This window comes from Mus pahari, chromosome 4 (genome assembly GCF_900095145.1).
Source record: "Mus pahari chromosome 4, PAHARI_EIJ_v1.1, whole genome shotgun sequence".
Taxonomy (NCBI): Eukaryota; Metazoa; Chordata; class Mammalia; order Rodentia; family Muridae; genus Mus; species Mus pahari.
This window is the reverse complement of record NC_034593.1, coordinates 144,831,762-144,853,242: the sequence shown is the minus strand read 5'-3', so window position 1 is coordinate 144,853,242 and position 21,481 is coordinate 144,831,762. Positions and strand designations below refer to the sequence as shown.

The window sequence follows — 21,481 nt, the reverse complement described above, 5'->3', positions numbered from 1 at the left end:
CATACCCAGCTCAGATCTGTCATCCCATCACCTGAAGAGCTAATCAGGGATACTGCACTGCTAGTTTGAGGCCAGCTTTGAGAAACAGGAGACCTTGTCTCAAAACACAAGACAGGAAGGAAAGAACATGTGCCCTTCCCCCAAACCCACACCCAGAGGAATCCATGGGTTAGCAGTGTTGTGATAATTTCATGATGGTGTTAACGGGTGCTCAGAGGACATTCACTGTATTTAAAGTGGCCATTACTCATTTACATTAAAAAGGTTTTCTAGTTGGGTGCAGTAAAGATTGCCAGGAGTTTAAGGTCTGCAAGGACTACAGTGTGAGACCATGTCTCAAAAGAACAAAAAAAACTTATTTTACTTTATATATATGAAATGTAAAGGAATTTATTTTCTCCTGAAGATCTGTGGTTTCTGCCACCACAATTGTTTCAGATGTCAAATCAAACATACATTAAGTCATACAGCACAACATGTGCTCCCAAATTCATACACTCTTTTGCAGTTCTCTTTGCTGTCTTGGAAACAGGAGATTGTGTCAGTTTTCTTCAATTCTTCTGCACATTGGCCACTCCATGTGCCTGTCATAGATCTAGTTAGTTGGGCTCTGAAGGATGGGAAGTTAAGTGCTTTCTGTTAATCTAGCTGAAAGATATGGAGTCGCTCATACTCACCTTTGCACACAGCCAGATGATGTCTGAGAGAGAAATTCCTGAGTGGAAGGGACATTCCTGTAAATAGAGAAATTTAAATCTTGGGCTGCCACCCCACAGCTTCCTCTAACTTTATCAGAAACCTCTCATTTAGAAAGTCTGTATAAGGGCCACTTTTCAAAGACATCTTTGTGACAGTTATACTAAATAAAATGTCCAGACTGACACCCTGTGTTCCATCTCCAGCATCCATCTTTGTGCTGCTGTGTATCTGTAATCGCAGCTCTCCTACTGTAGGAGACAGAGAATCCGCTGAAGCTCCTGGGTGGCCTAGCCTGGAGTAAGCAGTGCAAAGACCCTGTATCAACAGGGAGGTGGAAGACTGTCCTCTGACCTCCACGGGTGTGCCACACATTCCTCTGCACTCTCACACACGATGAACAGATAGTACACAAACAAATAGAAAACATCCATGTTTGTGTAATCCAGGGCTTACCAACTGTACTTAGAACTGGAATCAGAACTGTTTCAGGCCCTTCTACTCCCCGGTGTTCTCTGTGGTCACATCAAAATGCACTACATGGCTGTAGAGATGGCTCAGGGAGCAAGAGCATTGCCCGCAGGAGCATTGGTTCCAGAGCACCAGGGTCTGGCTCCCTCTCCCACATGTAGATCACATCTGTTTCTAAACGCAGTTCCAGGGGGATCCGACAGTCTTTCTGACCTCTGCAGACACCAAGCATACATGTGGTGCAACATACACACACACAAAAAAAACATTAAAAATACACACATATAGCAAAATCGTTAAAATATACTCAGGCTGAGAACATACTTTAAAAGGAGAAATACTAGCCGGGCGTGGTGGTGCACGCCTTTAATCCCAGGCACTCGGGAGGCAGAGGCAGGCAAATTTCTGAGTTCGAGGTCAGCCTGGTCTACAAAGTGAGTTCCAGGACAGCCAGAGCTATACAGAGAAGAGAAGCGCTGACAAAAAAAAAAAAAAAAAAAAAAAAAAAAAAAAAAAAAAAAAAAGGAGAAATACTAATCAAGCAAGCATGGTAACCCATTAGTGTTTCAGAGGCTACCCCCTTCCCCCTTCCCCTGTGCCTCCAGCAGTGTACACTTGGTTCTGGAAGGTTAGTGTGTCTGAAGCTAATTTGAAAAGCAAACTGATTGTGTTTGTTCTTCGTAGCTTTTCCTAACCGTAGCTTTTAAAAATCAGTTGTTTATTCCTTAATGCCTTCCAAGTTCGTTCAACAGTGTTTCAAAGTTTTAGGTTCGACTTCCCAGGTACAGAAACTCCTTAAACTCCCCAGTTTCCGGACAAGGTGTAAAATTAGGTCAAGGCTACGTCTTTTAGGAGCAAAGCTTGGGCCTTAAGGCCCGATCTTGGCGAGAGTAGAGACGAGGGCGCTGGTGGCGCAGCTCTGGCGGTCCTCAGGTCGGAGGGAAGCACATGCCTGCGCGACCCTTGCCGGAACTCTGGGGCCCGCGAGGCTACTGAAGGTTGCGTCCCTATCCTGCAGACAAAGGGGACCTCTGGGCTCGGTGCTGCAGCCAGCTGCTGAGATGTCCCACGTGGGCGCTCCTCTGTACCACTGGGAGGCGGGGCAGGAACGATTGGGGCAACACCTCCACTGCCGACCAATAAGCAGGGCCGTTGCCTAGAGGCTAGCGATGATTGGCTGCGTCGGCCCCTCCCCCGCCCTGGATATAAGCGCCAAGATCCAGAAGGTTTTAGCCAAAGCAACACTTCTTACTCCCGTCCCAACATGCAGAAGGACGCCTCTTTGAGCGGCTTCCTGCCTAGTTTCCAGCACTTCGCCACTCAGGCCATCCACGTGGGACAGGAGCCCGAGCAATGGAATTCTCGTGCCGTGGTGCTGCCCATTTCGCTGGCCACCACGTTCAAGCAGGACTTCCCGGGCCAGTCCTCGGTAAGCAGCCGGGCAGGGCTGGGCTCTGACTGTGGGAGCGCTCCGGACATGCGTTCTCTGCGATTTTCAGTTAAAAATCAGAACTGTAAGTTGTTGAATTCTGTAGCATCGAAGCTACCTGCAGCCAGTCCTACTTTGAAAAATGAAGGGTCTCGGGCTGGTGAGATGGCTCAGCAGTTGTACTGACTAATTTGACTCAATAGAGGAGGGGACCTCGATTGCGAAAATGCCTCCAGTAGATCAGGCCGTAAGCAGGCATTTTCTTAATTAGGGATTGATGGGGGAAGGACAAGTCCATCGTGGGTGGGACCCTCCCCTTCCTCTCCCCCCCACTCCCTAGGCTAGTGGTCCTGAGTTCTATAAGAAGCCAGTAAGAAGCCACTCCTCTGTCGCCTCTGCATTAGTTCTTGCCTCCAGGTTCCTGTCCAAACTGCTTTCCATGGTGAACTGTTAGATGGAAGTAAAATAAACTCTTTCCTCCCCAAGCTGGTTTTGATCATGGTGTTTATTACAGCAGGTATATAAAGGTGCTTGTCACCAGACCTGACTACTATAATTCAATCCCATAATCTATAGGATGGAAGGAGAGAACCAACTCCTGTAGTTGTCCTTTGATGCATCCACAGGCTTGCACTCTCCCTCTCTCTCCCTCTCTCCTCCGCCCTCCCTGTCTTCTCTCTCTCTCCAGTCTCTTTCGCCCCCTCTGTCCCTCTCTCCCTTTCCTTCTCTTCCTCCTTCCCCCTCAGTCTCTTTCTCTTTTTCCTCTTTCTCAGACACTAAACAATGAAAATCCTAGAATTAAGATTAGTTTCAGTCAGTATGTTCAGTTAATAGCTAATGAGTATTTATGTACCAAATGCGTACTTGAAATCTATGTGTGTTACATGTAGAGTCTCATTCAAGGTTAACAAGAAGGATCCTAGCCTGAACTAAGGTCTCAGTGTTCAGACTGAGATAGCTGAGATATAGGGTTATAAGCGCTAGGTCTACCAAGGCTCATGAGCAATGAAAGTGGGCTTTAATTTATCTTGAACCCCTCCCTTCTGCAACTGGCTGCATGGTGCTGCACTGTAACTGAGCTGTGTAATAGTTCAAGCCATTTCATCATCTAAGCCAGCAGTTCTCAACCTCTGGGCTGTGACCCCTTTGGGAGTGGAACAACCCTTTTTCAGGGGTCACATGTGTCAGGTATTTACATTACAATTCCTAATAGCAAAATTACAGTTACGAAGTAGCAACAAAAATAATTAGTTGGGGGTCACCACACCATGAGGAACTGTATTAAAGGGTCACAGCATCAGGAAGATTGGCAACCATTGATCTAAGTAGTGTGGCTTTGTGATTAAGAGCACATGGGTTTTAATTCTTACATCAGCTTCTCTGGCTGAGTAACCTGGAGGAAGCTATTTAACCTATCCAAGACTTAAGATGACCTTGTGTAAACTGGGATAATGATAGAACACACTACACAAGCTGTTACTGTTGTAACATTTCTAATTTTTGTGGTACACACTTAGAAGTACTTTGGTGTTTGCAGTCTTCCTGTCTTGTTATTTCCATTTGACCACAGCAGCAAGGTCAGAGGGCAGGTGTTAAATCCTTTTATAAAAAACGGAAACTGACCCAGACTCAAACAAATGCAAGTGACCAAGTGACTGGTAAAGCCTGTAAGATGCAGCCTTGTGAGTCTCATGGCATCTTCCTTTCTGGTGGCTTACTAAATGGGTCTTGGTATATTAAAACTGCCCCAGGTTCAGAGGACAGCTGTTATCAAAGCAGTTGCTGCACATTCCCAGGTCTTGACTGTTCTAGATACTGCCTTTCTGTGTTCTAAGTCAGGTAAGGTTCTTACAAACCACCCTTTTTTATATGTGAGGTGGAGTCCCAAAAGCATCTCTATATCAGGCTAGGATACTCCTGATGATTTGCATTCAAAACATGCACATCACCTCCTCCTCCAAGTGTGCCCCTCCTAGACAGGCATGCTGCCTGTGTGGAAAAGTGTATAGAAATTGAGCATTCAGGTATGATAGTAATGTTAAAATGGTTCAGAGAGCAAGCAGGAGTGGTTAAATCCAGTTTGTGCTCAGAATCTCCAAAAGATAATAGCTCTGCAGCAAAGAGAAGTATCAGAAATCTTTAGTTCCATTTGAAAAGCCATGGAATGCACAAGATAATTTGCCAGTGAAAGAAGCTCTCCTTTCCTGGAAGTTAAATGTCTGCATGCTTATGAATATTTATGAGTACCGGGCTGTTCTAGAAGCCAAGCTTTTGTAGGAAGGTTTGGTGAGTTTAGCGTCTAGGTGATGAGTTCTGGAACCCTGTAAACTGTGTTTATCTAACACAGGGGGAAACTCTTAAAATTATTATTACTAATACTAGAAGTTTGAGTCTGAAATAAGGGTATAAGTAGTGGTGTACTGTATAAGCCCAGGGGAGAAAATTGTAGGATGTTTTGTTTGTTTTCTTTTTTAAAGTCTCTCTCTAATTAGCGAGAGATGGCCATGAACTCACAGATTCAACTCTGCTTCTGTTGGGATTGCAGATGTGTATGACCACAGGAGCTGGGATTGCAGATGTGTATGACCACAGGAGCTTAGATCCTGGGATTGGCTCTGGCTCTCACATTCCCCAGGCCTTATAACATTTGGCTGCACTTTTCTCCAAGTAGGTCACAAGGCTAAATAAAATCTTAAGTATAAAGGGATGAACGTAAGTGCAAAGGGAGCTTGGCACAGGAGGATCTTCACTGAGAACTGCTTCCTCCTTTTGTTTTGAGTCATTTTTTTTTAATAAGGTTAAGATCTGAGCCCTGAGCAAGTGAATGGCTCTTTCAACCCCTTGTGTGCTAAATGGACCTGTATCACTTATGCCTTGGGAAGAGAAGCACAGGTTAGACTCATGCGCTTCCCTTTTCCTAATCGTATAAGGAGAGGGTGAGGCTAACATAACTTCAAGGTCATTTTAATGTTAAGGATCGCCACCTACCTAGTGGTTAGTGTAGCATGCTGAGGGATTTATGCCTCATCCCATTTCATCTTCACAACTTTGCAAGTAAATGTGTATTTTCCCCTTCAATCCCAGATGTTGAGACATTTCCTTACTAGTACAGAGCTCATAAGTGGCAGGTACATCAGTCTCACCCAGTTTACTCATTTTCATTTTGTGTACAGGTGTTTTGCTTGCATGTCAGTCTGTCTGTGCACCACAGTCATATAGTGCCTACCGAGGCCAGAAGAAGAACTTAGACTGCTGGAACTAAAGTTTCAGACAGTGAACTGACATGTGGGTGCTTGGACTTGAAGTAGGTCCTCTGAAAGAGTACCAAGCATCCTTAACCACTGAGCCACCTCTCCAGCCCCACCTTTGGTTATGACCTAAGCCTCTCCATACTGCCCTAGCCACAACAATGCCACAGATAGAAAGCAGTTATGGTGGGATGGGCCTGTAGCTGTGGCCATGTCTTCATGGGCTCTGATAATAATAACCAAAAGCTCTTAAGATGATAATAAATCCTGTCCCTTCTCTTCCTCCTTCCCCCTTTCTTATTTTCAGGGTTTTGAATACAGCCGCTCTGGAAATCCAACAAGGAATTGCTTGGAAAAAGCAGTGGCTGCATTGGATGGGGCAAAGCACAGTAAGGGATTCACATTTGGAATGAAAGCTGATTCTCTGTAGTTGGCTAGGGAGGCCACACAAGCATAGAAGATAGAAAACAGAGATCCTCATATTCCAAATTCGCATTTTTCCTTAGACAGTGAATCCTTTGGCAGTATTCTTCAGCTGGGATATGCAAGCGTGTTCTCACTAGTTAGATAGAGTATAGTTTGCAAATAAATGTGTATTTTTTTCCCCCAACCCCAGACTCACTGTTGGAATGTTGAGGCGTTTCCTTACTAGTACCGAGTTTATAAGTGGCAGGTACATCATTCTCATCCAATTTACTCATTTTTATTTTGTAGGTGTTTTGCCTGCATGTCAGTCTGTCTGTGCACCACAGGCATGCAGTTCCTGCAGAGGCCAGCTCCTCTGCAGGAGTTGTAATGACCATGCAGAGTGGTAGCCCTCACTACCCTCTTCATCTCAGGCTATCACTATGATCATTTGCCAAATCCAGAATCTTTGATAATATGCTCTCAGAGGGAAGGAACTCACTCCCTGGACCTTTTCTGGGGAGTGAGTTCTGGTTAGGTCATCTTTGTATTTTTAATATAAATGATGCTAAACTATCAGAATAGTCAAGAGAAAACGTCTCAATATCTACCCTCTGTGTGTGTGTGTGTGTGTGCATATACACACAGTATTTTAAAGGTTTCATTTTTCAAACAGAAAGGGCTGTTGTGATATTAATTGGAGGACCTCAGAGGAGTAGTAGCTCAGTCAACCACGGGAACTATAGTACAGGTGGTACTAGGTTGTTGCTAAGATTTTGGGTTTATAAGATTTTGGGTTCTTAGCTTACTTGAATTTGCTGTTCATGGTAGGTTTGGCCTTTGCATCGGGACTAGCTGCCACCATTACGATTACACATCTTTTAAAAGCAGGAGATGAAGTCATTTGCATGGATGAAGTGTATGGAGGTAGGTGATCTCTCATTTCCAGGTGTGCCAGGAAGTGCTCTGAAGATAGCAATAAGTCTTGGATTTCATGGGTACCATTCCACTTTCAGGGACTATGTTCTTTCAAAGGTGGCAGGCATCTCTATGGGGCTCAGACTCTGTGTTCCACAAGTACCTAGAAGATACTATCTGACAAGAATTATGTGTAAGATGCTAGAAGAAGGATGTGGGGCTTAATCAGCCTTCAGACACACCACAACCTTGGTTCTGAAATACAACGAACGCACTTGGTATGAGTTATGCTGTCAAGACACATGGTGACAATGAATGTCTCAGGAGAATAATTTCTGAGAGGCAGTTCTCTCCTTCTACCCTGTGAGTTCTGATATCAAGCCCAGGCTGCCACACTTGGTGGCCAGAATCTTTGACCTGTGTGTCTCACAAGTAATGATTCATTTGCTTTAGACTTGCATACCATGAAGAAATTGCTAACAATTGTTTATGCCTGTGAATTCCAGCACTCAGGAGGCTGAGGCAGGAGAATTGCCACGAATTGGCCAGCTTGGGCTGTATAGTGAGTGAGTTTGAGGTCAGTTAAGCTATAGGGAGACTCTGTTTTTTAATACATATTTTTGAAATGATAATATAATTACATCATTTTCCTTTTCCTTCCTTCAACTTTTCCCATGCACATACACACCCCGCCATGAGCATCCTCTCAAATTCATGGCCTCTTTTTCTTTGATTATTGTTACATGTATTTGTGTGTGTGTATGCATGTGTGTATGTTCTTAAATACATAAATACAACTTGCTCACTCCATAAAATGTTACCTGTATGTTTATAATCTCAAGGTATTGGATAACCAATGGGGGTTGGGGGGCTCCACTCTGGGGAAGACCGTTTCTCCCACACTCAACCTTCTTTAACCTCCTTTAGTTATTTGTAGTTATCCGCCTAGGTTGAGGCCTCATGACTTTTGCCCTTTCCATGTTAGCATGTTCATTGTTTTCGTTGCTTGTTGTTCAGGTCTTAGGAAGCCATGTTGGTGAGATTTCGTAGCTTAGCCTCTCTTGACATTTCTAGGAAATTCAATCTCACAGCCAACTTCCATCTTTCTGCTCCCTGTTCTGTAATGACTCCTGAGCATTAAGTTGTGGATACATCCACTAGGACTGTTCACACCAAGACCCTGTCTTGTACATACATGTGTGTACATGTATGCAGAGATTTAGGGGAGTTTCAGAAATAGGTTTTCTTCTTGTCACTTATATGGATCACACATATTTTATTTGACTCTGTGGTATCTCAAACCATGTTGCTTAGCTACATTGAAGTTGCTCTTAGTTGCTTTTTTTTTTTTTTTTTTTGGAGAGTTTTCATTTTGGAAGTGGGCAGGTCTGCCAAGAGCAGATACTTCCTGACATTGTGTTCTCTGCATATTATCTGTTTTCTGCCTCAGGCACCAACAGGTACTTCAGGAGGGTGGCATCCGAATTTGGACTGAAGATTTCTTTTGTAGATTGTTCCAAAACCAAATTGCTAGAGGCAGCGATTACACCGCAAACCAAGGTAACTAGCTTGGGTTTTGAATTTGTCTGTTTTTCCTGTGATGTGTTAAGCCCATACTTTTCTGTTTACTAGAGGATGTAATTTAAATCCAAATAACATTTTATTGAATCTGTTGGAAACACTGAGTTTGACATGGGCTAGAGTCCCCATGGCTTGACAGCATAATTACCCGGAGTGCACACACAAATTCTTTTGTGGAATTTCAACTGGGCCTTGAGGAAAGAGGGAGAAAAAGAGCATTAGACAGAAAATGGAACAATATATTTAAAACCACATAACAGGGCTTTAAAGGGAAGGGGAGATTTCCCTTTAAAACCTTGAGTGGAGGGGCTGGAAAGATGGTTCAGTGGTCAAGAACATTTGCTGTTCTTGCAGAAGATCAGGGTTTGGTGGTTCACAACCATCTATAACTTGAGTCCCAGAGGAGCCAATGTCTTCTTCTGGCCTTTGAAAGTACCAGGCATGCGTGTGGTACCCAGATAGATATATACACAGGCAAAACACGGAATATGCATTTAAAAAAGTAATAAATAAATGTAAAACTCAGCTAGGCAGTGGTGATGCATGCCTTTAATCCCAGCACTTGGGAGGCAGAGGCAGGTGGATTTCTGAGTTTGAGACCAGCCTGGAACCTGGTCTACAGAGTGAGTTCTAGGACAGCCAGGGCTATACAGAGAAACCCTGTCTCGAAAAACCAAAATAAATAAATAAATAAATAAATAAATAAATAAATAAATAAATAAATGTAAAAGTGGAATGAACGGCTGGATAAATGGCTTAGTGGTTAAGAACATGTACTGCTCTTTCAGGGGACTCAAATTTGGTTCCCAACACTACATTGGATGGCTCATAAATGCCTATAATTTCAGCTTCAAGAAATCCAATGCCTTTGACCTCTGTAAACACCTGCACTTGCATCCACAGACTCATACACAGACATACATATGTTCCCATAACTAAAAATAAACTCTTTACAAAAAAAAAATGAGATTGGGAGAGGGAGAGGGAGAGGGAGAGAGAGAGAGAGAGAGAGACATGCAAAGATAGACAGCTGCCATGAGAGGGGTGGGAGATATCAGCAGAGCCTCTTTGGAGTAAATTTTCATAGCAATTCCAAGAACAAGGGGAATATCAGACTTTTATATGTTTCACATCATATGGTTTAGTTTTGTATACATGACAAAAAGGGTAAATGAACCAGGTATGTAAATTAGGGACTGCTGTTAGTCCTAGCACAGCCTGCTTCTTAACTCTCTGTCCCAGAAGAAAGTCCTAGAGAGGCATGGCATAGCCTTTTAAAAATGTAGGGGCAAGCTAATGTTCTAACAATAAGTTTAAAATAAAATTATGTGCATTGTTAGAAGCTAGTGTGGATTTAGTCTCTCAGCTCCACTCAATCTTTTTTCTCTTTTTTTGGTAGAAAATTTAAATTCAAGAGTATGTAGTTCTCAGACATACCAAGTGAGCAAGATTCAAAGACCATAGGCCTCCTCGGCCCAGTGACTTTGATCTCTGTCCTGGAAAGCTTGTGAGCCACGGAAGGTATTTGTGCCTTGAATAGCAGATGTGGCATTTGGGAACCTCATTTAAATTCTGCAGGAGTGAAAGACCAGTGTCTTTTATGAGTGAGCCTTTCCAACTCTCTGCTAAGAATTAAAACATTAGACGTGTACCCAAGCTCATGTAGCAGTGAATGCTACAAGGTGAAAGTCCTTTACACAAAGGATTTCTTCTAGATTAGCACTGGGGCAGCTTTTACTTTTCGAGGAAGTTGTGTTTTTATCTCGCTTGAGAGAAAAAAAAAAGATTCAAATAGCTGGTCTGAGTATTCCCAAGGGAAGAAAGTCAGATCTTAAGTATGATAAATTTTGTTCATATAATTTTATTTGTTGGTTCTTTACTCACTCGCTTTAATACATTTTCCCCTGAAACAGGTTCTGCTTTTGAAGTTATGCATATGTGATATTTATTTTATGTGCATAGGTGTTTTGTTTCCATGCACATATGTGTACTATGTGTGCCTACTACCTGTGGAGGGTGATGGATCCTTTAGAACTTGAAGTACAGATGGTTGGGAGCCACTGTGCGATGCTGGGAATCTAATCCTGGGCTCATGAACAATGCTTTTAGCCGCCGAGCCATCCATCACTCCAGCCCCTGCAGTCAATTTTAAAGTCCATGTAAACCCAATTTTGTACTTAGGTACTTGTTTTCATTTTTGTTTGTTTTTTAAATTATCTTGATGTGAATTTATTATTCTTACCCAGGAGTCATTTTTATAGGTTTTTAAGTAAACCAAAAATTTTAAACTACTTTTTAATAGTGAACTTCCAGACTAGGGAGTGCATTCAACTAGATAGATATCTTGTCTGTCTATATAGGTAATTAAAAGTCATTAGTTTTTCTAAGAGAAAGCTATAGATAATACAGTTCAAAGCGGATGCACTTTATTTAACAGAGTTCTCATTTGGTCTTTCCAGTAACTGTTGAGGGTGCACACCATGGCTGGACTGTGGTAGATCTGTGTGCTCACTGCCAGTGAACCTGGCTTTCTGCGTGGCTGTCCCTTTTTTTTCTTCAGCCTAATGCATTTCCTCGGGTTTAATGTGTCTAGTGCCTTTGTCATTATTTAACTTTGAGGATGACCTTAGTGGCTGATGGTAACCTTGAATTTGTGGTTCTTCTGCCTCTGTTACTTGAATGATGGCAATCATGACTCCCCACCCCCACCCCTACACCCACCAATCCCTTCTGGCTTATGGAATGCTAGGGACTGATCCCAGGCTACATGCATGCTAGGCAAGGTTTTTACCGAGCTACTTCTCCAGAGCAAGGAAATACTGTTATACAATCTATATTATCTGTCTTTGAGACCAGAAGTTCCAGACACAAATCTCTGGGATAATTATACAATTAACTTTTTCTTATTAGATACACATAACCTCATCTGAGCCTAACAATTGTTCTGTAAGACAAGTATCACCAACACTTTTTTTTTCAGAAGAACTGGAGGAAGAAAGAAGAGAGTTTATGAAGCAATAGCCTATGTGAAGTTTGTAGGGGAAGCTCAGACTCGGACTTAAGTGTTCCACCTTTATTGTTGAAGCCTTTCCATCATGGCAAATAGTTGCCTTCTACATTGTTGTGTGTGAGATGTATGTATATGTCATATATTTTTACATACTTTTGTTTGCTGAATTACTGCAGCTTGTTTGGATTGAAACACCCACAAACCCAACCTTGAAGTTGGCTGACATTGAAGCCTGTGCAAAAATTGTCCATAAACGTGGAGACATCATTTTGGTTGTAGATAACACCTTCATGTCTGCATATTTCCAGGTAAATGAAATAAAGGGTTTGTGCTATGATTAATAAACCACACCATAATCTGTAATTTTAAAAGGGAAGTCTACTTTATAATATAATCATTATCAAACTATGAGATATAACTATTATTGATTAGACAAAGAATCAGATTTGGACTTTCTTCTTTTTATATTAGTTATTATCTCAAAACCGAGTTACTATTTTATTGGAAGTTTTTCTGGGATCAGTGAACCCCAGGAATAGGAGTAAACACATTTGTCAGGTCAGAATGTATAAGAACAGACACTGTATAGGCTAGTTTTATGTGTCAGCTTGACACAGGTAGAAACATCAGAGAAGAAGGAGCTTCAGTTGAAAACTGCTTCCATGAGATCCAGCTATAAGGCATTTTCTCAATTACTGATTGATAGGGGTGGTCCCAGCTCATTCTGGGTGATGCCATCCCTGGGCTGGTGGTCCTGGGTTCTATAAGAAAGCAGGCTGAGTGAGCCAGGGGATACAAGCCAGTTAGCAGCGCCCTCCATGGCCTCTGCGTCAGCTTCTGCCTCCAGGTTCCAGCCCTGCTTGGGTTCCCATCCTAACTTCTTCCAATAACAGATTATGACCTGGAAATGTAAGCCAAATGAACCCTTTTCTCTACAACTTGCTTTTTGGTCATGATGTTTCATCACAACAGCCTAAGACAGACACCGTGGATAGAAACATGGTAGGTGAAGTCTCAGACCTTTAGAGCAGTTAAGAGAGGTTACTGGCCTTCCTTGCCTATTTGAACCCTCCCTCAGCCATCTGAGTTGAGACACCAGGAGCCATCAGAGTTAAGGTCATGAGTTTCCTTGATGGTGAGAGACTGGGGGTTTCTCTTTGTATTTTAACCTTTCTTGTCCCTAGAGTATCATTGGCCGCCCTTTCTGATCTCTCAGGCTATATAAGTCTGTAAGGACATGCCTTGTTGGGTAGTTATATCTCTGATGCTGTCCAAGTCACAGGCACTAGCATGGCAGTGTGCTGATTATCAATTCATGTTAAAATAGAAATTTTTGCTTCACCTGTCTCACGTTATGGCTAAGAATTCTTGGCTTGTTTGGGCTGCTGTAGCTCAGTGCTGCAATCTGGATGGCTTCAGAACAGGACTTTGCTTCTTACAAACCAAGTGTGAAACCTTGTACCTTGTCCGGTTTTAATGATTAAAAAACTAAGCAAAGTGGTTTGCACTCCCTTGGCACAAAAATGGTTGATGGTTTCGTAAACTGCTCCATGTGTTTAAAGAGTCATAAAATACACCGGTCTCTGCTGCAGGCAGGCAATAAGCCCAGGGCCAGCCAAACTGTAAGGAAACAGGTTTAGGGAGGCTACCAAGTCCCTGTGTAGGGACAGGTCCATCCTGGGAGAAGAATCCAGACAGATCTTGGGGTTTCCATGAGACTCTGATCCTTTTCATAACATGTTTGTTGTCAGGATCTCATCACCCCCTAGAGTCCTGATTCCTAATGCCATAGCATGGTCATTAAATGTCAACATGTGAATTGGGGAGACACAGACATTCCAACCACAGCCACGAGTGTTTTAAGTAAAAACTACTGAGAGAGACTTTGTTTGAGGAAAACAAAACCAAAATATATGTGTATAGCATATGTGCAAATGTATGTTTTAAAGATATAGGGTGATTAGTTGGCAGCAACATTAGGGCAGGAGAATAATCTGAACAAATTTCCTTTTTAAAACTGTTATTTGTTTGGACGTGTGTGTGTGTGTGTGTGTGTGTGTGTGTGTGTGTGTGTGCGCGCGCATATTACAGAATGGTGGTGGAGGTCAGAGGATGCCTTTGTGGATTCAGCTCTCTTCTTTTAGTCTTTGGGTTCCAGAGATTGAATTCAGACCATGCTGAGCCATCTCTCCTGCATGAGCAGATTTCTTTATGACTTTATACTTGTCAAAACTAGTATAATGAAAAAGACTCTTGACTAGGAGTCAAGAGTCCCACAAACCAAGTATGAACAAACAACTTGTACCTTGTCAAGTTTTAATGATTAAAAATCTAAGCAAAGTAGGTTGTACACCTTTGGCACAAAAATGGCCCGATGCCTTCATAAACTGCTCCATGTGTTTAACAAGTCATAAAACGCACACATCTCTGTTGCAGGCAGTATGCTCACGGCCAGCCAACAACCGTAAAGGAAAGGTTTAGGGAGGCTTAGACTGGGCCCGCCTCTTGTTTCCGTGCAACTTACGCCTACAGATTCTGAGTCCAGTCTTCTGTTTGTTTTCTTTTTTCCTTTGGAGCTTCTTTGGTAGAAGAAACTGCAGGGGCAGACTGAAGATCTTAGAAAATTGAAGCTGTGTGGAGTCTCACACAGAAGAGCAGAGACAGACTCATCTGGGCTCAGATATGACAGATGCAAGAGGATGGAATGGTGCTTTTCAGATGGTTTCTCATTTGAAGTAAAAATGTCTGTTCTTTTCTTTCAGAGACCTTTGGCCCTGGGTGCTGATATTTGTATGTGTTCTGCCACAAAATACATGAACGGTAAGATAAGCGTAGCCTACTTTTTTTTTTTTTAATTAGATGTTTTCTTCATTTACATTTCAATTGTTATCCCCTTTCCTAGTTTCTTCTCCGAAAATCCCCTATACCCTCGCCTCTCCCCCTGCTCCCCAACCTACCCACTCCCACTTCCTGACCCCGGCATTCCCCTATACTTGGGCATAGAATCTTCGAAAGACCAAGGGTCTCTCCTCCCACTGATGGCTGTCTAGGCCATCCTCTGCTACATATGCAGCTAGAGACATGAGACATGAGCTCTGGGGGTACTGGTTAGTTCATATTGTTGTTTCTCCTATAGGGTTGCAGACCCCTTCAGTGTAGCCTACATCTTAAACATTCTTCACCTAAGGTAGGTGATGTAGGGAGAGCTTGGCATTTTGGACCCATTTCTTCTGCTATTGTGTAGGATTTATTTGTTACTTGAGTTGAAGATAAAGTAACAAGAAGTGTTTTGATTTTAATGTAGCCAAGGCTAGTATGGAACTCACTACTTGCCAAGGCTAGCCTTGATCTTCCTGTGTCTATTTCCCAGGTGCTAGGGTGAAAATTGTGCATCACCACACTCTGAATTTCATTTCCCATAGATGAAACTGCATTCGTGGCTCATAGTGTTTACTGTGAAGGGTTGGTCATGCTTCCATTTTGCTGGCAGCTGGGAGATAATGACTCCTTACGTGATTTTTATTTTACTGCTTTAGGTATAGTAACTGCTATAAAACTGGATAAAGGTCATCTAAATGATCAAAGATAAGGCTTTTTGCTTAGGATTTTTTCAAGAGACAATCATGGGTTGGTGCCTGGGGCTTGCCCTGGTCTTTTGCAGTTTGGTTAGATAAAGGCCAAAAGACTGATGATCTTTGTCTCGTAACTCTCTCTAACTGTATTGGGGGTTCAAAGCTGATGGTTTCTGGAAACTTTATACTCTCTTGTTTATTCTGTGGCTGGAAACTGCTGACTTCTTTTCTCTTTAACTCTCTGTGCTTTATTAAATGCTGAAAATTTGAAACTGTTGGAAACTCTTCTGTGCTTCAATAAGCACTGGAAACCTAACACTTTGTGCTTAAATAAGCACTGGGAAATTATGAAAAGGATTTATTGCTGGTACTCCTCTCCCTGGTGAAACAGCCAGGAGCCTCTGGCTGGCCAGGTGAGAGGCTCCGAGCTTGTTAACTATTTTTGAACCAGAGAGGAAAGAAAAGGAAAGAAGTCCTTCACATAGACAACAAACACACTGGGAAATGTGTGTGGTGCATCACCTTTCTTTATTGCTGTCAGACTTTTTATACTTTTAGACAAAAAGTTCTCTAAAAAAGAATTACCTTATTGATAGAATGTTACATAAAAGGGGAGTTGCAGAAAGATATCAGTAACAATTTCAAAGCAGTGTTTCATACTGTAAGTTCATAAGTTCAAAGTTTTCAGTGCCCTTGTTGTATCATAGTGCACACTTGTGGCTTCATACCTGGACCTGAATGTTTTTCCTTGAGCACAAATTTGTCCCAAGATGTAAGCTTGTAAATATGAAAGCTCATTGTATTTCCTTTTTTTTTTTTAAAGTTGATCACTTTTATTATTTTATACAGCAAAGTTTCTGGTGTTCTGAGACCTTTCTTGACCTTTCTTTCTTTTTTTTATTAGATATTTTCTTTATTTACATTTCAAATGTTATCCCCTTTCCTGGTTTCCCCTCTGAAAACCCCCCATCTCCTTCCCCTGCTCATTGTATTTCTTATTATGAAGCCTTTATTTACTACTTATGAGGATTAGGCACAGTTTATTCTTGATTCTAACTTTATTACATCTTTCTAGAGAAACAACTAAAACCATCTCTTAAACCGTTCTTTCCAAAATTATTTGAGTCAAATCAGGAATTCTATAAAATCATTAATTCATCTAAACAGCATTAGTTCATGAAAGTTCATCTTCGTGTTGATCTGCAGAAAAATTTCCCAAAAGTATAGGCTAATGCCCATGAATCGTTAAACTATTTAATAGTGGTAGGAAAGAAATATTAGCTATAAGAAGCAATCCTGGAATGAAATCTCTTGGAACCTTACCTCTCAGAGCTCACCCATTGTAAGCCATGCAAAGATGATGGGCCACCTCCAGGAGGGCCATCTGGTACCTTAGCCTACCTTAGATGGCTTCTGACAATTTGGAAATTGTGAAATGAGAAATGAACATGAGTTGTTGTTGATGGTGGTGTTCATGTTTTGTTCTAGGCCACAGTGATGTTGTCATGGGCTTAGTGTCTGTTACTTCTGATGACCTCAATAATCGGCTTCGTTTCCTGCAGAATTGTAAGTGGTCAAAAGTCTGGGTTTCTTTGTGTATGTGGTGTGTATGTGCAGGACACTCTCCATTTTAGTCCTTTGAGACAGGGTCACCCCTTAAACCTGCAACTAAGCTCCAGTGATCCTCATGTCTCTGCCCAGCATAGCATTATCATTACAGTGCACATAGCCAGGTCCAGCTTTCTACTTGGGTGCAGTGATCCCAACGCAGGCACTTGTTCTTTTATAGCAAGCACTCTTGGGCACTGGGCCATCTCTGCAGCCCTCTAAGTCTGGATTCATGTTATGCTACCAGAGACTACACTTGATATTTGTACTTCCATAAAATATTGTAACACATTTAGGTAGAGAGAAAGAGAAAAAGTTATAAAAACATAGTCACACCTAATACTTGATAGGCAGAAAGATCTCTGTGAATTTGAGGCTAGCCTGGTCTACATAGTGAATTCCAACACACTATGTCTCTTATAAACAAACCAATCAACAAACAAATAGATATATAAAGAGTTATAGCAAAGCTTTTATGCCTGGAGCATAGTGAGGTTCAAGCTAGTCAGGGCTACAGAGTGAGAGCCCCTGTCTCAAGTAAATAAACAAACAAAAAAAAATAGAGTCAGATTGCAGCAAGATTTCATGACTTTTTTACCTCATTTAAGGAGTGATTTTTTGTTTGTTTGTTTGTTTTTCGAGACAGGGTTTCTCTGTATTGCTCTGGCTGTCTTAGAACTCACTCTGCCCAGCAGGAGGAGTGATTATTTATATTTGTTAAAAAAATTGTTAAGGGCTGGTGAGATGGCTCAGTGGGTAAGAGCACCCGACTGCTCTTCCGAAGGTCCGGAGTTCAAATCCCAGCAACCACATGGTGGCTCATAACCATCCGTAACAAGATCTGACGCCCTCTTCTGGAGTGTCTGAAGATAGCTACAGTGTACTTACATATAGTTTAAAAAAAAAAAAAATTGTTAAAACCCCAGTGAATTTTTAACACTCAGAGTACTATTTTAAACATTGCGATGTTGGTTCATGTACAGAAGTACCTAGAATGGTAGTTAGGTTTGAGTAGCACTCAAGACCTAAGCATACACCTTATATCGTTGTGTACGTTATACATCTTTCTTGGTAATTTGTTCAGTTTATCTTGAGTATAGGTGATACTCTGGCTGATAAGAGACAGACATAATTAAAAATTAAAATACTCTTCTAGAAATCACTCCTAAAGTAAGCAAAGGGGTTGAGAAGGGTAATTGACTGACTGCTTGATAAGTAAGTAGGAATTAGATAACTCAGCAGCTAAGAGCTGGAGCTGCTCTTTGCAGAGAACCTCAGTTCAGTTCCCAGTACCACATCAAGCTCACAAGCACCAGTAACTCCAGCTCTGGGGATCTGACTCCCTCTCCTGGCCTCTGTAGGCACTGCACCCACACGCACAAATAAAATCTTTAAGAGCAGAAATAAGCTATAATGTTAGTAGATTGTGTAGCAATAATCATGACCACATGGCAGATTTTTCCCTGTCATGCACTTCATAGATGTGAGGACCCACACTAGCTGATGTGTCACATCATTAAATCATAAAGAGCAGTGGTGTATCTCAAAGATGTGAGGTCCACACTATGCAGAGGGTCTCATCACTGAATCATAAAGGACCATCTGCTCATGCTGAAAGCCTAACCTTGGATTCCATTTCTCAGCGTTAACGCCTATTTCTTTCAGTGCATTGTTGGTTCCATTCTGTGCTTCCAGTTCAACATAGCAATTCTTTCCTAAAACACAAACGTGGAGTTTCATAGCTAGATTTTTTCTGAGCCACTCTATTGAGAAAGAGGAGCCAGAGGATTCCTTAAGCCCCATGGTACCTCCAAGCTAATCCAAGCTTTGCTTGCTTTCTAGCACTCGGGGCAGTTCCTTCTCCCTTTGATTGTTACCTCTGTTGCCGAGGCCTGAAGACACTGCAGGTCCGGATGGAGAAACATTTCAAGAATGGGATGGCAGTGGCCCGTTTCCTGGAGTCCAATCCCCGGGTAGAAAAGGTTGTTTATCCTGGTATGTCAGCCTGAGTTCTAGGCAGCTTTGTTGAGGTTAAGACTTTACATGGGTCGTTCTTGGTGAGTTTCTGTTTTCCTGTAATTTTACATTGTTCATTGGTTATTGTCACTTTCTGTCAGGCTCTGGAATGAGCATGGTGGGGCATGGCTAGACAATATGTTGGCCCGAAGGCAATGAATGTCAGGTGTTAAGACCAGCTTCACATGTGAGATGCTCCTGCATCTGACGCTTGTGTATACACCATCACAGGATAATTATGTATATGAGCTCGGATCTCTCACTGCTACTTGGTAAACACTGCTTGCTGGAGTATATTTTGGATACAGGGGAAGAGAAGGGCTCTATGCCCCAGGCAGTGGATAGCACTTGTTAAATGTTCATGGTCAAGTATTTCCAGAGATATCCAACAACTGTTGGGCTTGGATTTTTCCATTGGAATATGAATGCAATATTAATAAAATAAATACATTTTCACTAATAAAGATAGCCTTGTTCCTAAAATACACTAAGGAGTTGCAGAAGGGTGCAGTTAACCAGGGAGTCCAGACCTGTAGAGATCCTGAATGAAGAGAGCACAGGCTGATGGAGTCAAGAGAAGAGACATGGCCAGGGCGTGGGAGGAGTAGAAGAGATGTCTGAAATGCTGGACAGGAGAGAAAGACCTGCACACCCATTGTCAGGCATACTTGCATCAGACTTAAGGGCCAGCGAACTTGCTCCCTTGAAGTCATATGTGTGGCTCTAGAATGAAACTTCTCGTGTTCTGTGGTTGCAGGGCTACCCTCTCACCCTCAGCATGAGCTGGCCAAACGCCAGTGTTCAGGCTGCCCAGGGATGGTCAGTTTCTACATCAAGGGTGCTCTGCAGCATGCCAAGGCCTTTCTCAAAAATCTAAAGGTGAGCTCAAGATCGGATTTTCCTCCAAGACTTCCTTTCTGGAGTAAATTTTATGGCGCTGTAACAGTCTTCTCTTTTCTTTGCTAGCTGTTTACTCTGGCTGAGAGCCTGGGAGGATATGAAAGTCTGGCTGAGCATCCGTAAGTAATCTCCTATCTCTCTGTTATTTTTGCATCTCACTTATCTAGTCTTTACTTTTAATTGTTGATTGTTTTACCTTGATTTCTTTATGTTTCCTGCTAAGCTGCTGCATTGGGCTGAGTATCTCTCTCACTCATTGACATAAAACCACAGCTCTCTTCTTCAAGGGAGTAAGACCACAGACCCAGGAACCCAGATTAAGTTAACACAAATTCCGTGTTCCAATGTGGAAGCAGTTTCACAGGGTGTCTTAGTCAGGGTTTTACTGCTGTGAACAGACACCATGACCAAAGCAAGTCTTATAAAAAAACAATATTTAATTGGGGCTGGCTTACAGGTTCAGAGGATCAGTCCATTATCATCAAGGTGGGAGCATGGCAGTATCCAGGCAGGCACGGCACAGGAAGAGCTGAGAGTTCTATGTTTTCATCCAAAGGGTGCTAGTGGAAGACTGACTTCCAGGCACCTAGGGTGAGAGTATTAAGCCCAAACCCACAGTGACACACCTACTTCAACCAGGTCACGCCTCCAAATGGTGGCACTCCCTGGTCCAAAAATACACAAACTATCACATTCCACTCCCTGGCCCACCATAGACTTGTTCAAACACATGAGTCTATGGGGGCCATACTTAAACATAGCATAATGCAAAATGCATTCAGTCCAACTTTCAAAGTCCTCATAGTCTATAAAAGTCTCAACAACATTAAAAGTCCAAAGTTCAAGGTCTCTTCTGAGATTCATCCAATCACTTAATTGTAATCCCCAAAGAAAGACAGGAAACCAGCTGGGCAAACTCCAAACTCTGCATCTCCATGGCTGATGTCAAAGCAGTCTTCAGATCTCTTCTTTGTTGACTGCAACAAACTGCTTTCTCCTGGGCTGGTTCCACTCCCTGTTAGCAGCTTTCCTCAGCATGTATCCCATGGCTCTGGCATCTTCAACATCTTTGAGTCTCCAAGGCAATCTCAATGTTACAGCTCCTTGTTTCAGTGTTTGGGATTCCACTTGATGTTTTGGGCTCCTCCTAAGGGCTGGCATNACTTCTCCAGCTCTGCCCTCTGTAGCACTAAGCTCAGGTTGATCCACTCCACTACATCTGCTATTCTTGGTGATCATCCCATGGTACTGACATCTCCAATTCACTGGGGTCTTCCACTCCAACTAGGCTTCACCAATAGCCTCTCCTAGGCTCTCTTCATGGTGCCAATCCTCAAATCCTTTGCATGACCCCTTCAGTTCTGTGCCATCGACTACAGCTGAGGCTACACCTTCTCCAATGGCCTTCCATTACCTTTTACAGTGCCAGGCCTCAGCTGTTCTTCATGACACCTTCATGCCTTCAAAACCAGNACCACCTGGGTGACTCTTACACATTACCAAGTCCAGCCGCAGCATGAGGTAGAACCTGTGTTCTCTGGAACACAGCTTCTTTGTGCTCCCAGAAAACAATTCCCAGAAGATTTCACCTCAGTGATGCTGGTCTCTTCTTAATTATTGCTAATTT

The 21,481-nt window shown here is 42.5% G+C and overlaps 1 protein-coding gene across 1 annotated transcript in view; it reads left to right on the top strand.

Moving 5' to 3' along the window:
- The first annotated feature begins 2,411 nt into the window (after window positions 1-2,411).
- Window positions 2,412-21,481, top strand: part of Cth (cystathionine gamma-lyase) — a 31,664-nt gene continuing 12,594 nt past the window's right edge. The window contains exons 1-10 of the mRNA XM_021196752.2: window positions 2,412-2,596; window positions 6,152-6,233; window positions 7,081-7,176; window positions 8,618-8,727; window positions 11,935-12,066; window positions 14,521-14,578; window positions 16,819-16,896; window positions 18,781-18,933; window positions 19,712-19,833; window positions 19,921-19,973. Of these exons, the coding sequence (XP_021052411.1) occupies window positions 2,432-2,596; window positions 6,152-6,233; window positions 7,081-7,176; window positions 8,618-8,727; window positions 11,935-12,066; window positions 14,521-14,578; window positions 16,819-16,896; window positions 18,781-18,933; window positions 19,712-19,833; window positions 19,921-19,973 (1,049 nt within the window). The 5' untranslated portion in view covers window positions 2,412-2,431. The remainder of the gene's footprint in view (window positions 2,597-6,151; window positions 6,234-7,080; window positions 7,177-8,617; window positions 8,728-11,934; window positions 12,067-14,520; window positions 14,579-16,818; window positions 16,897-18,780; window positions 18,934-19,711; window positions 19,834-19,920; window positions 19,974-21,481) is intronic.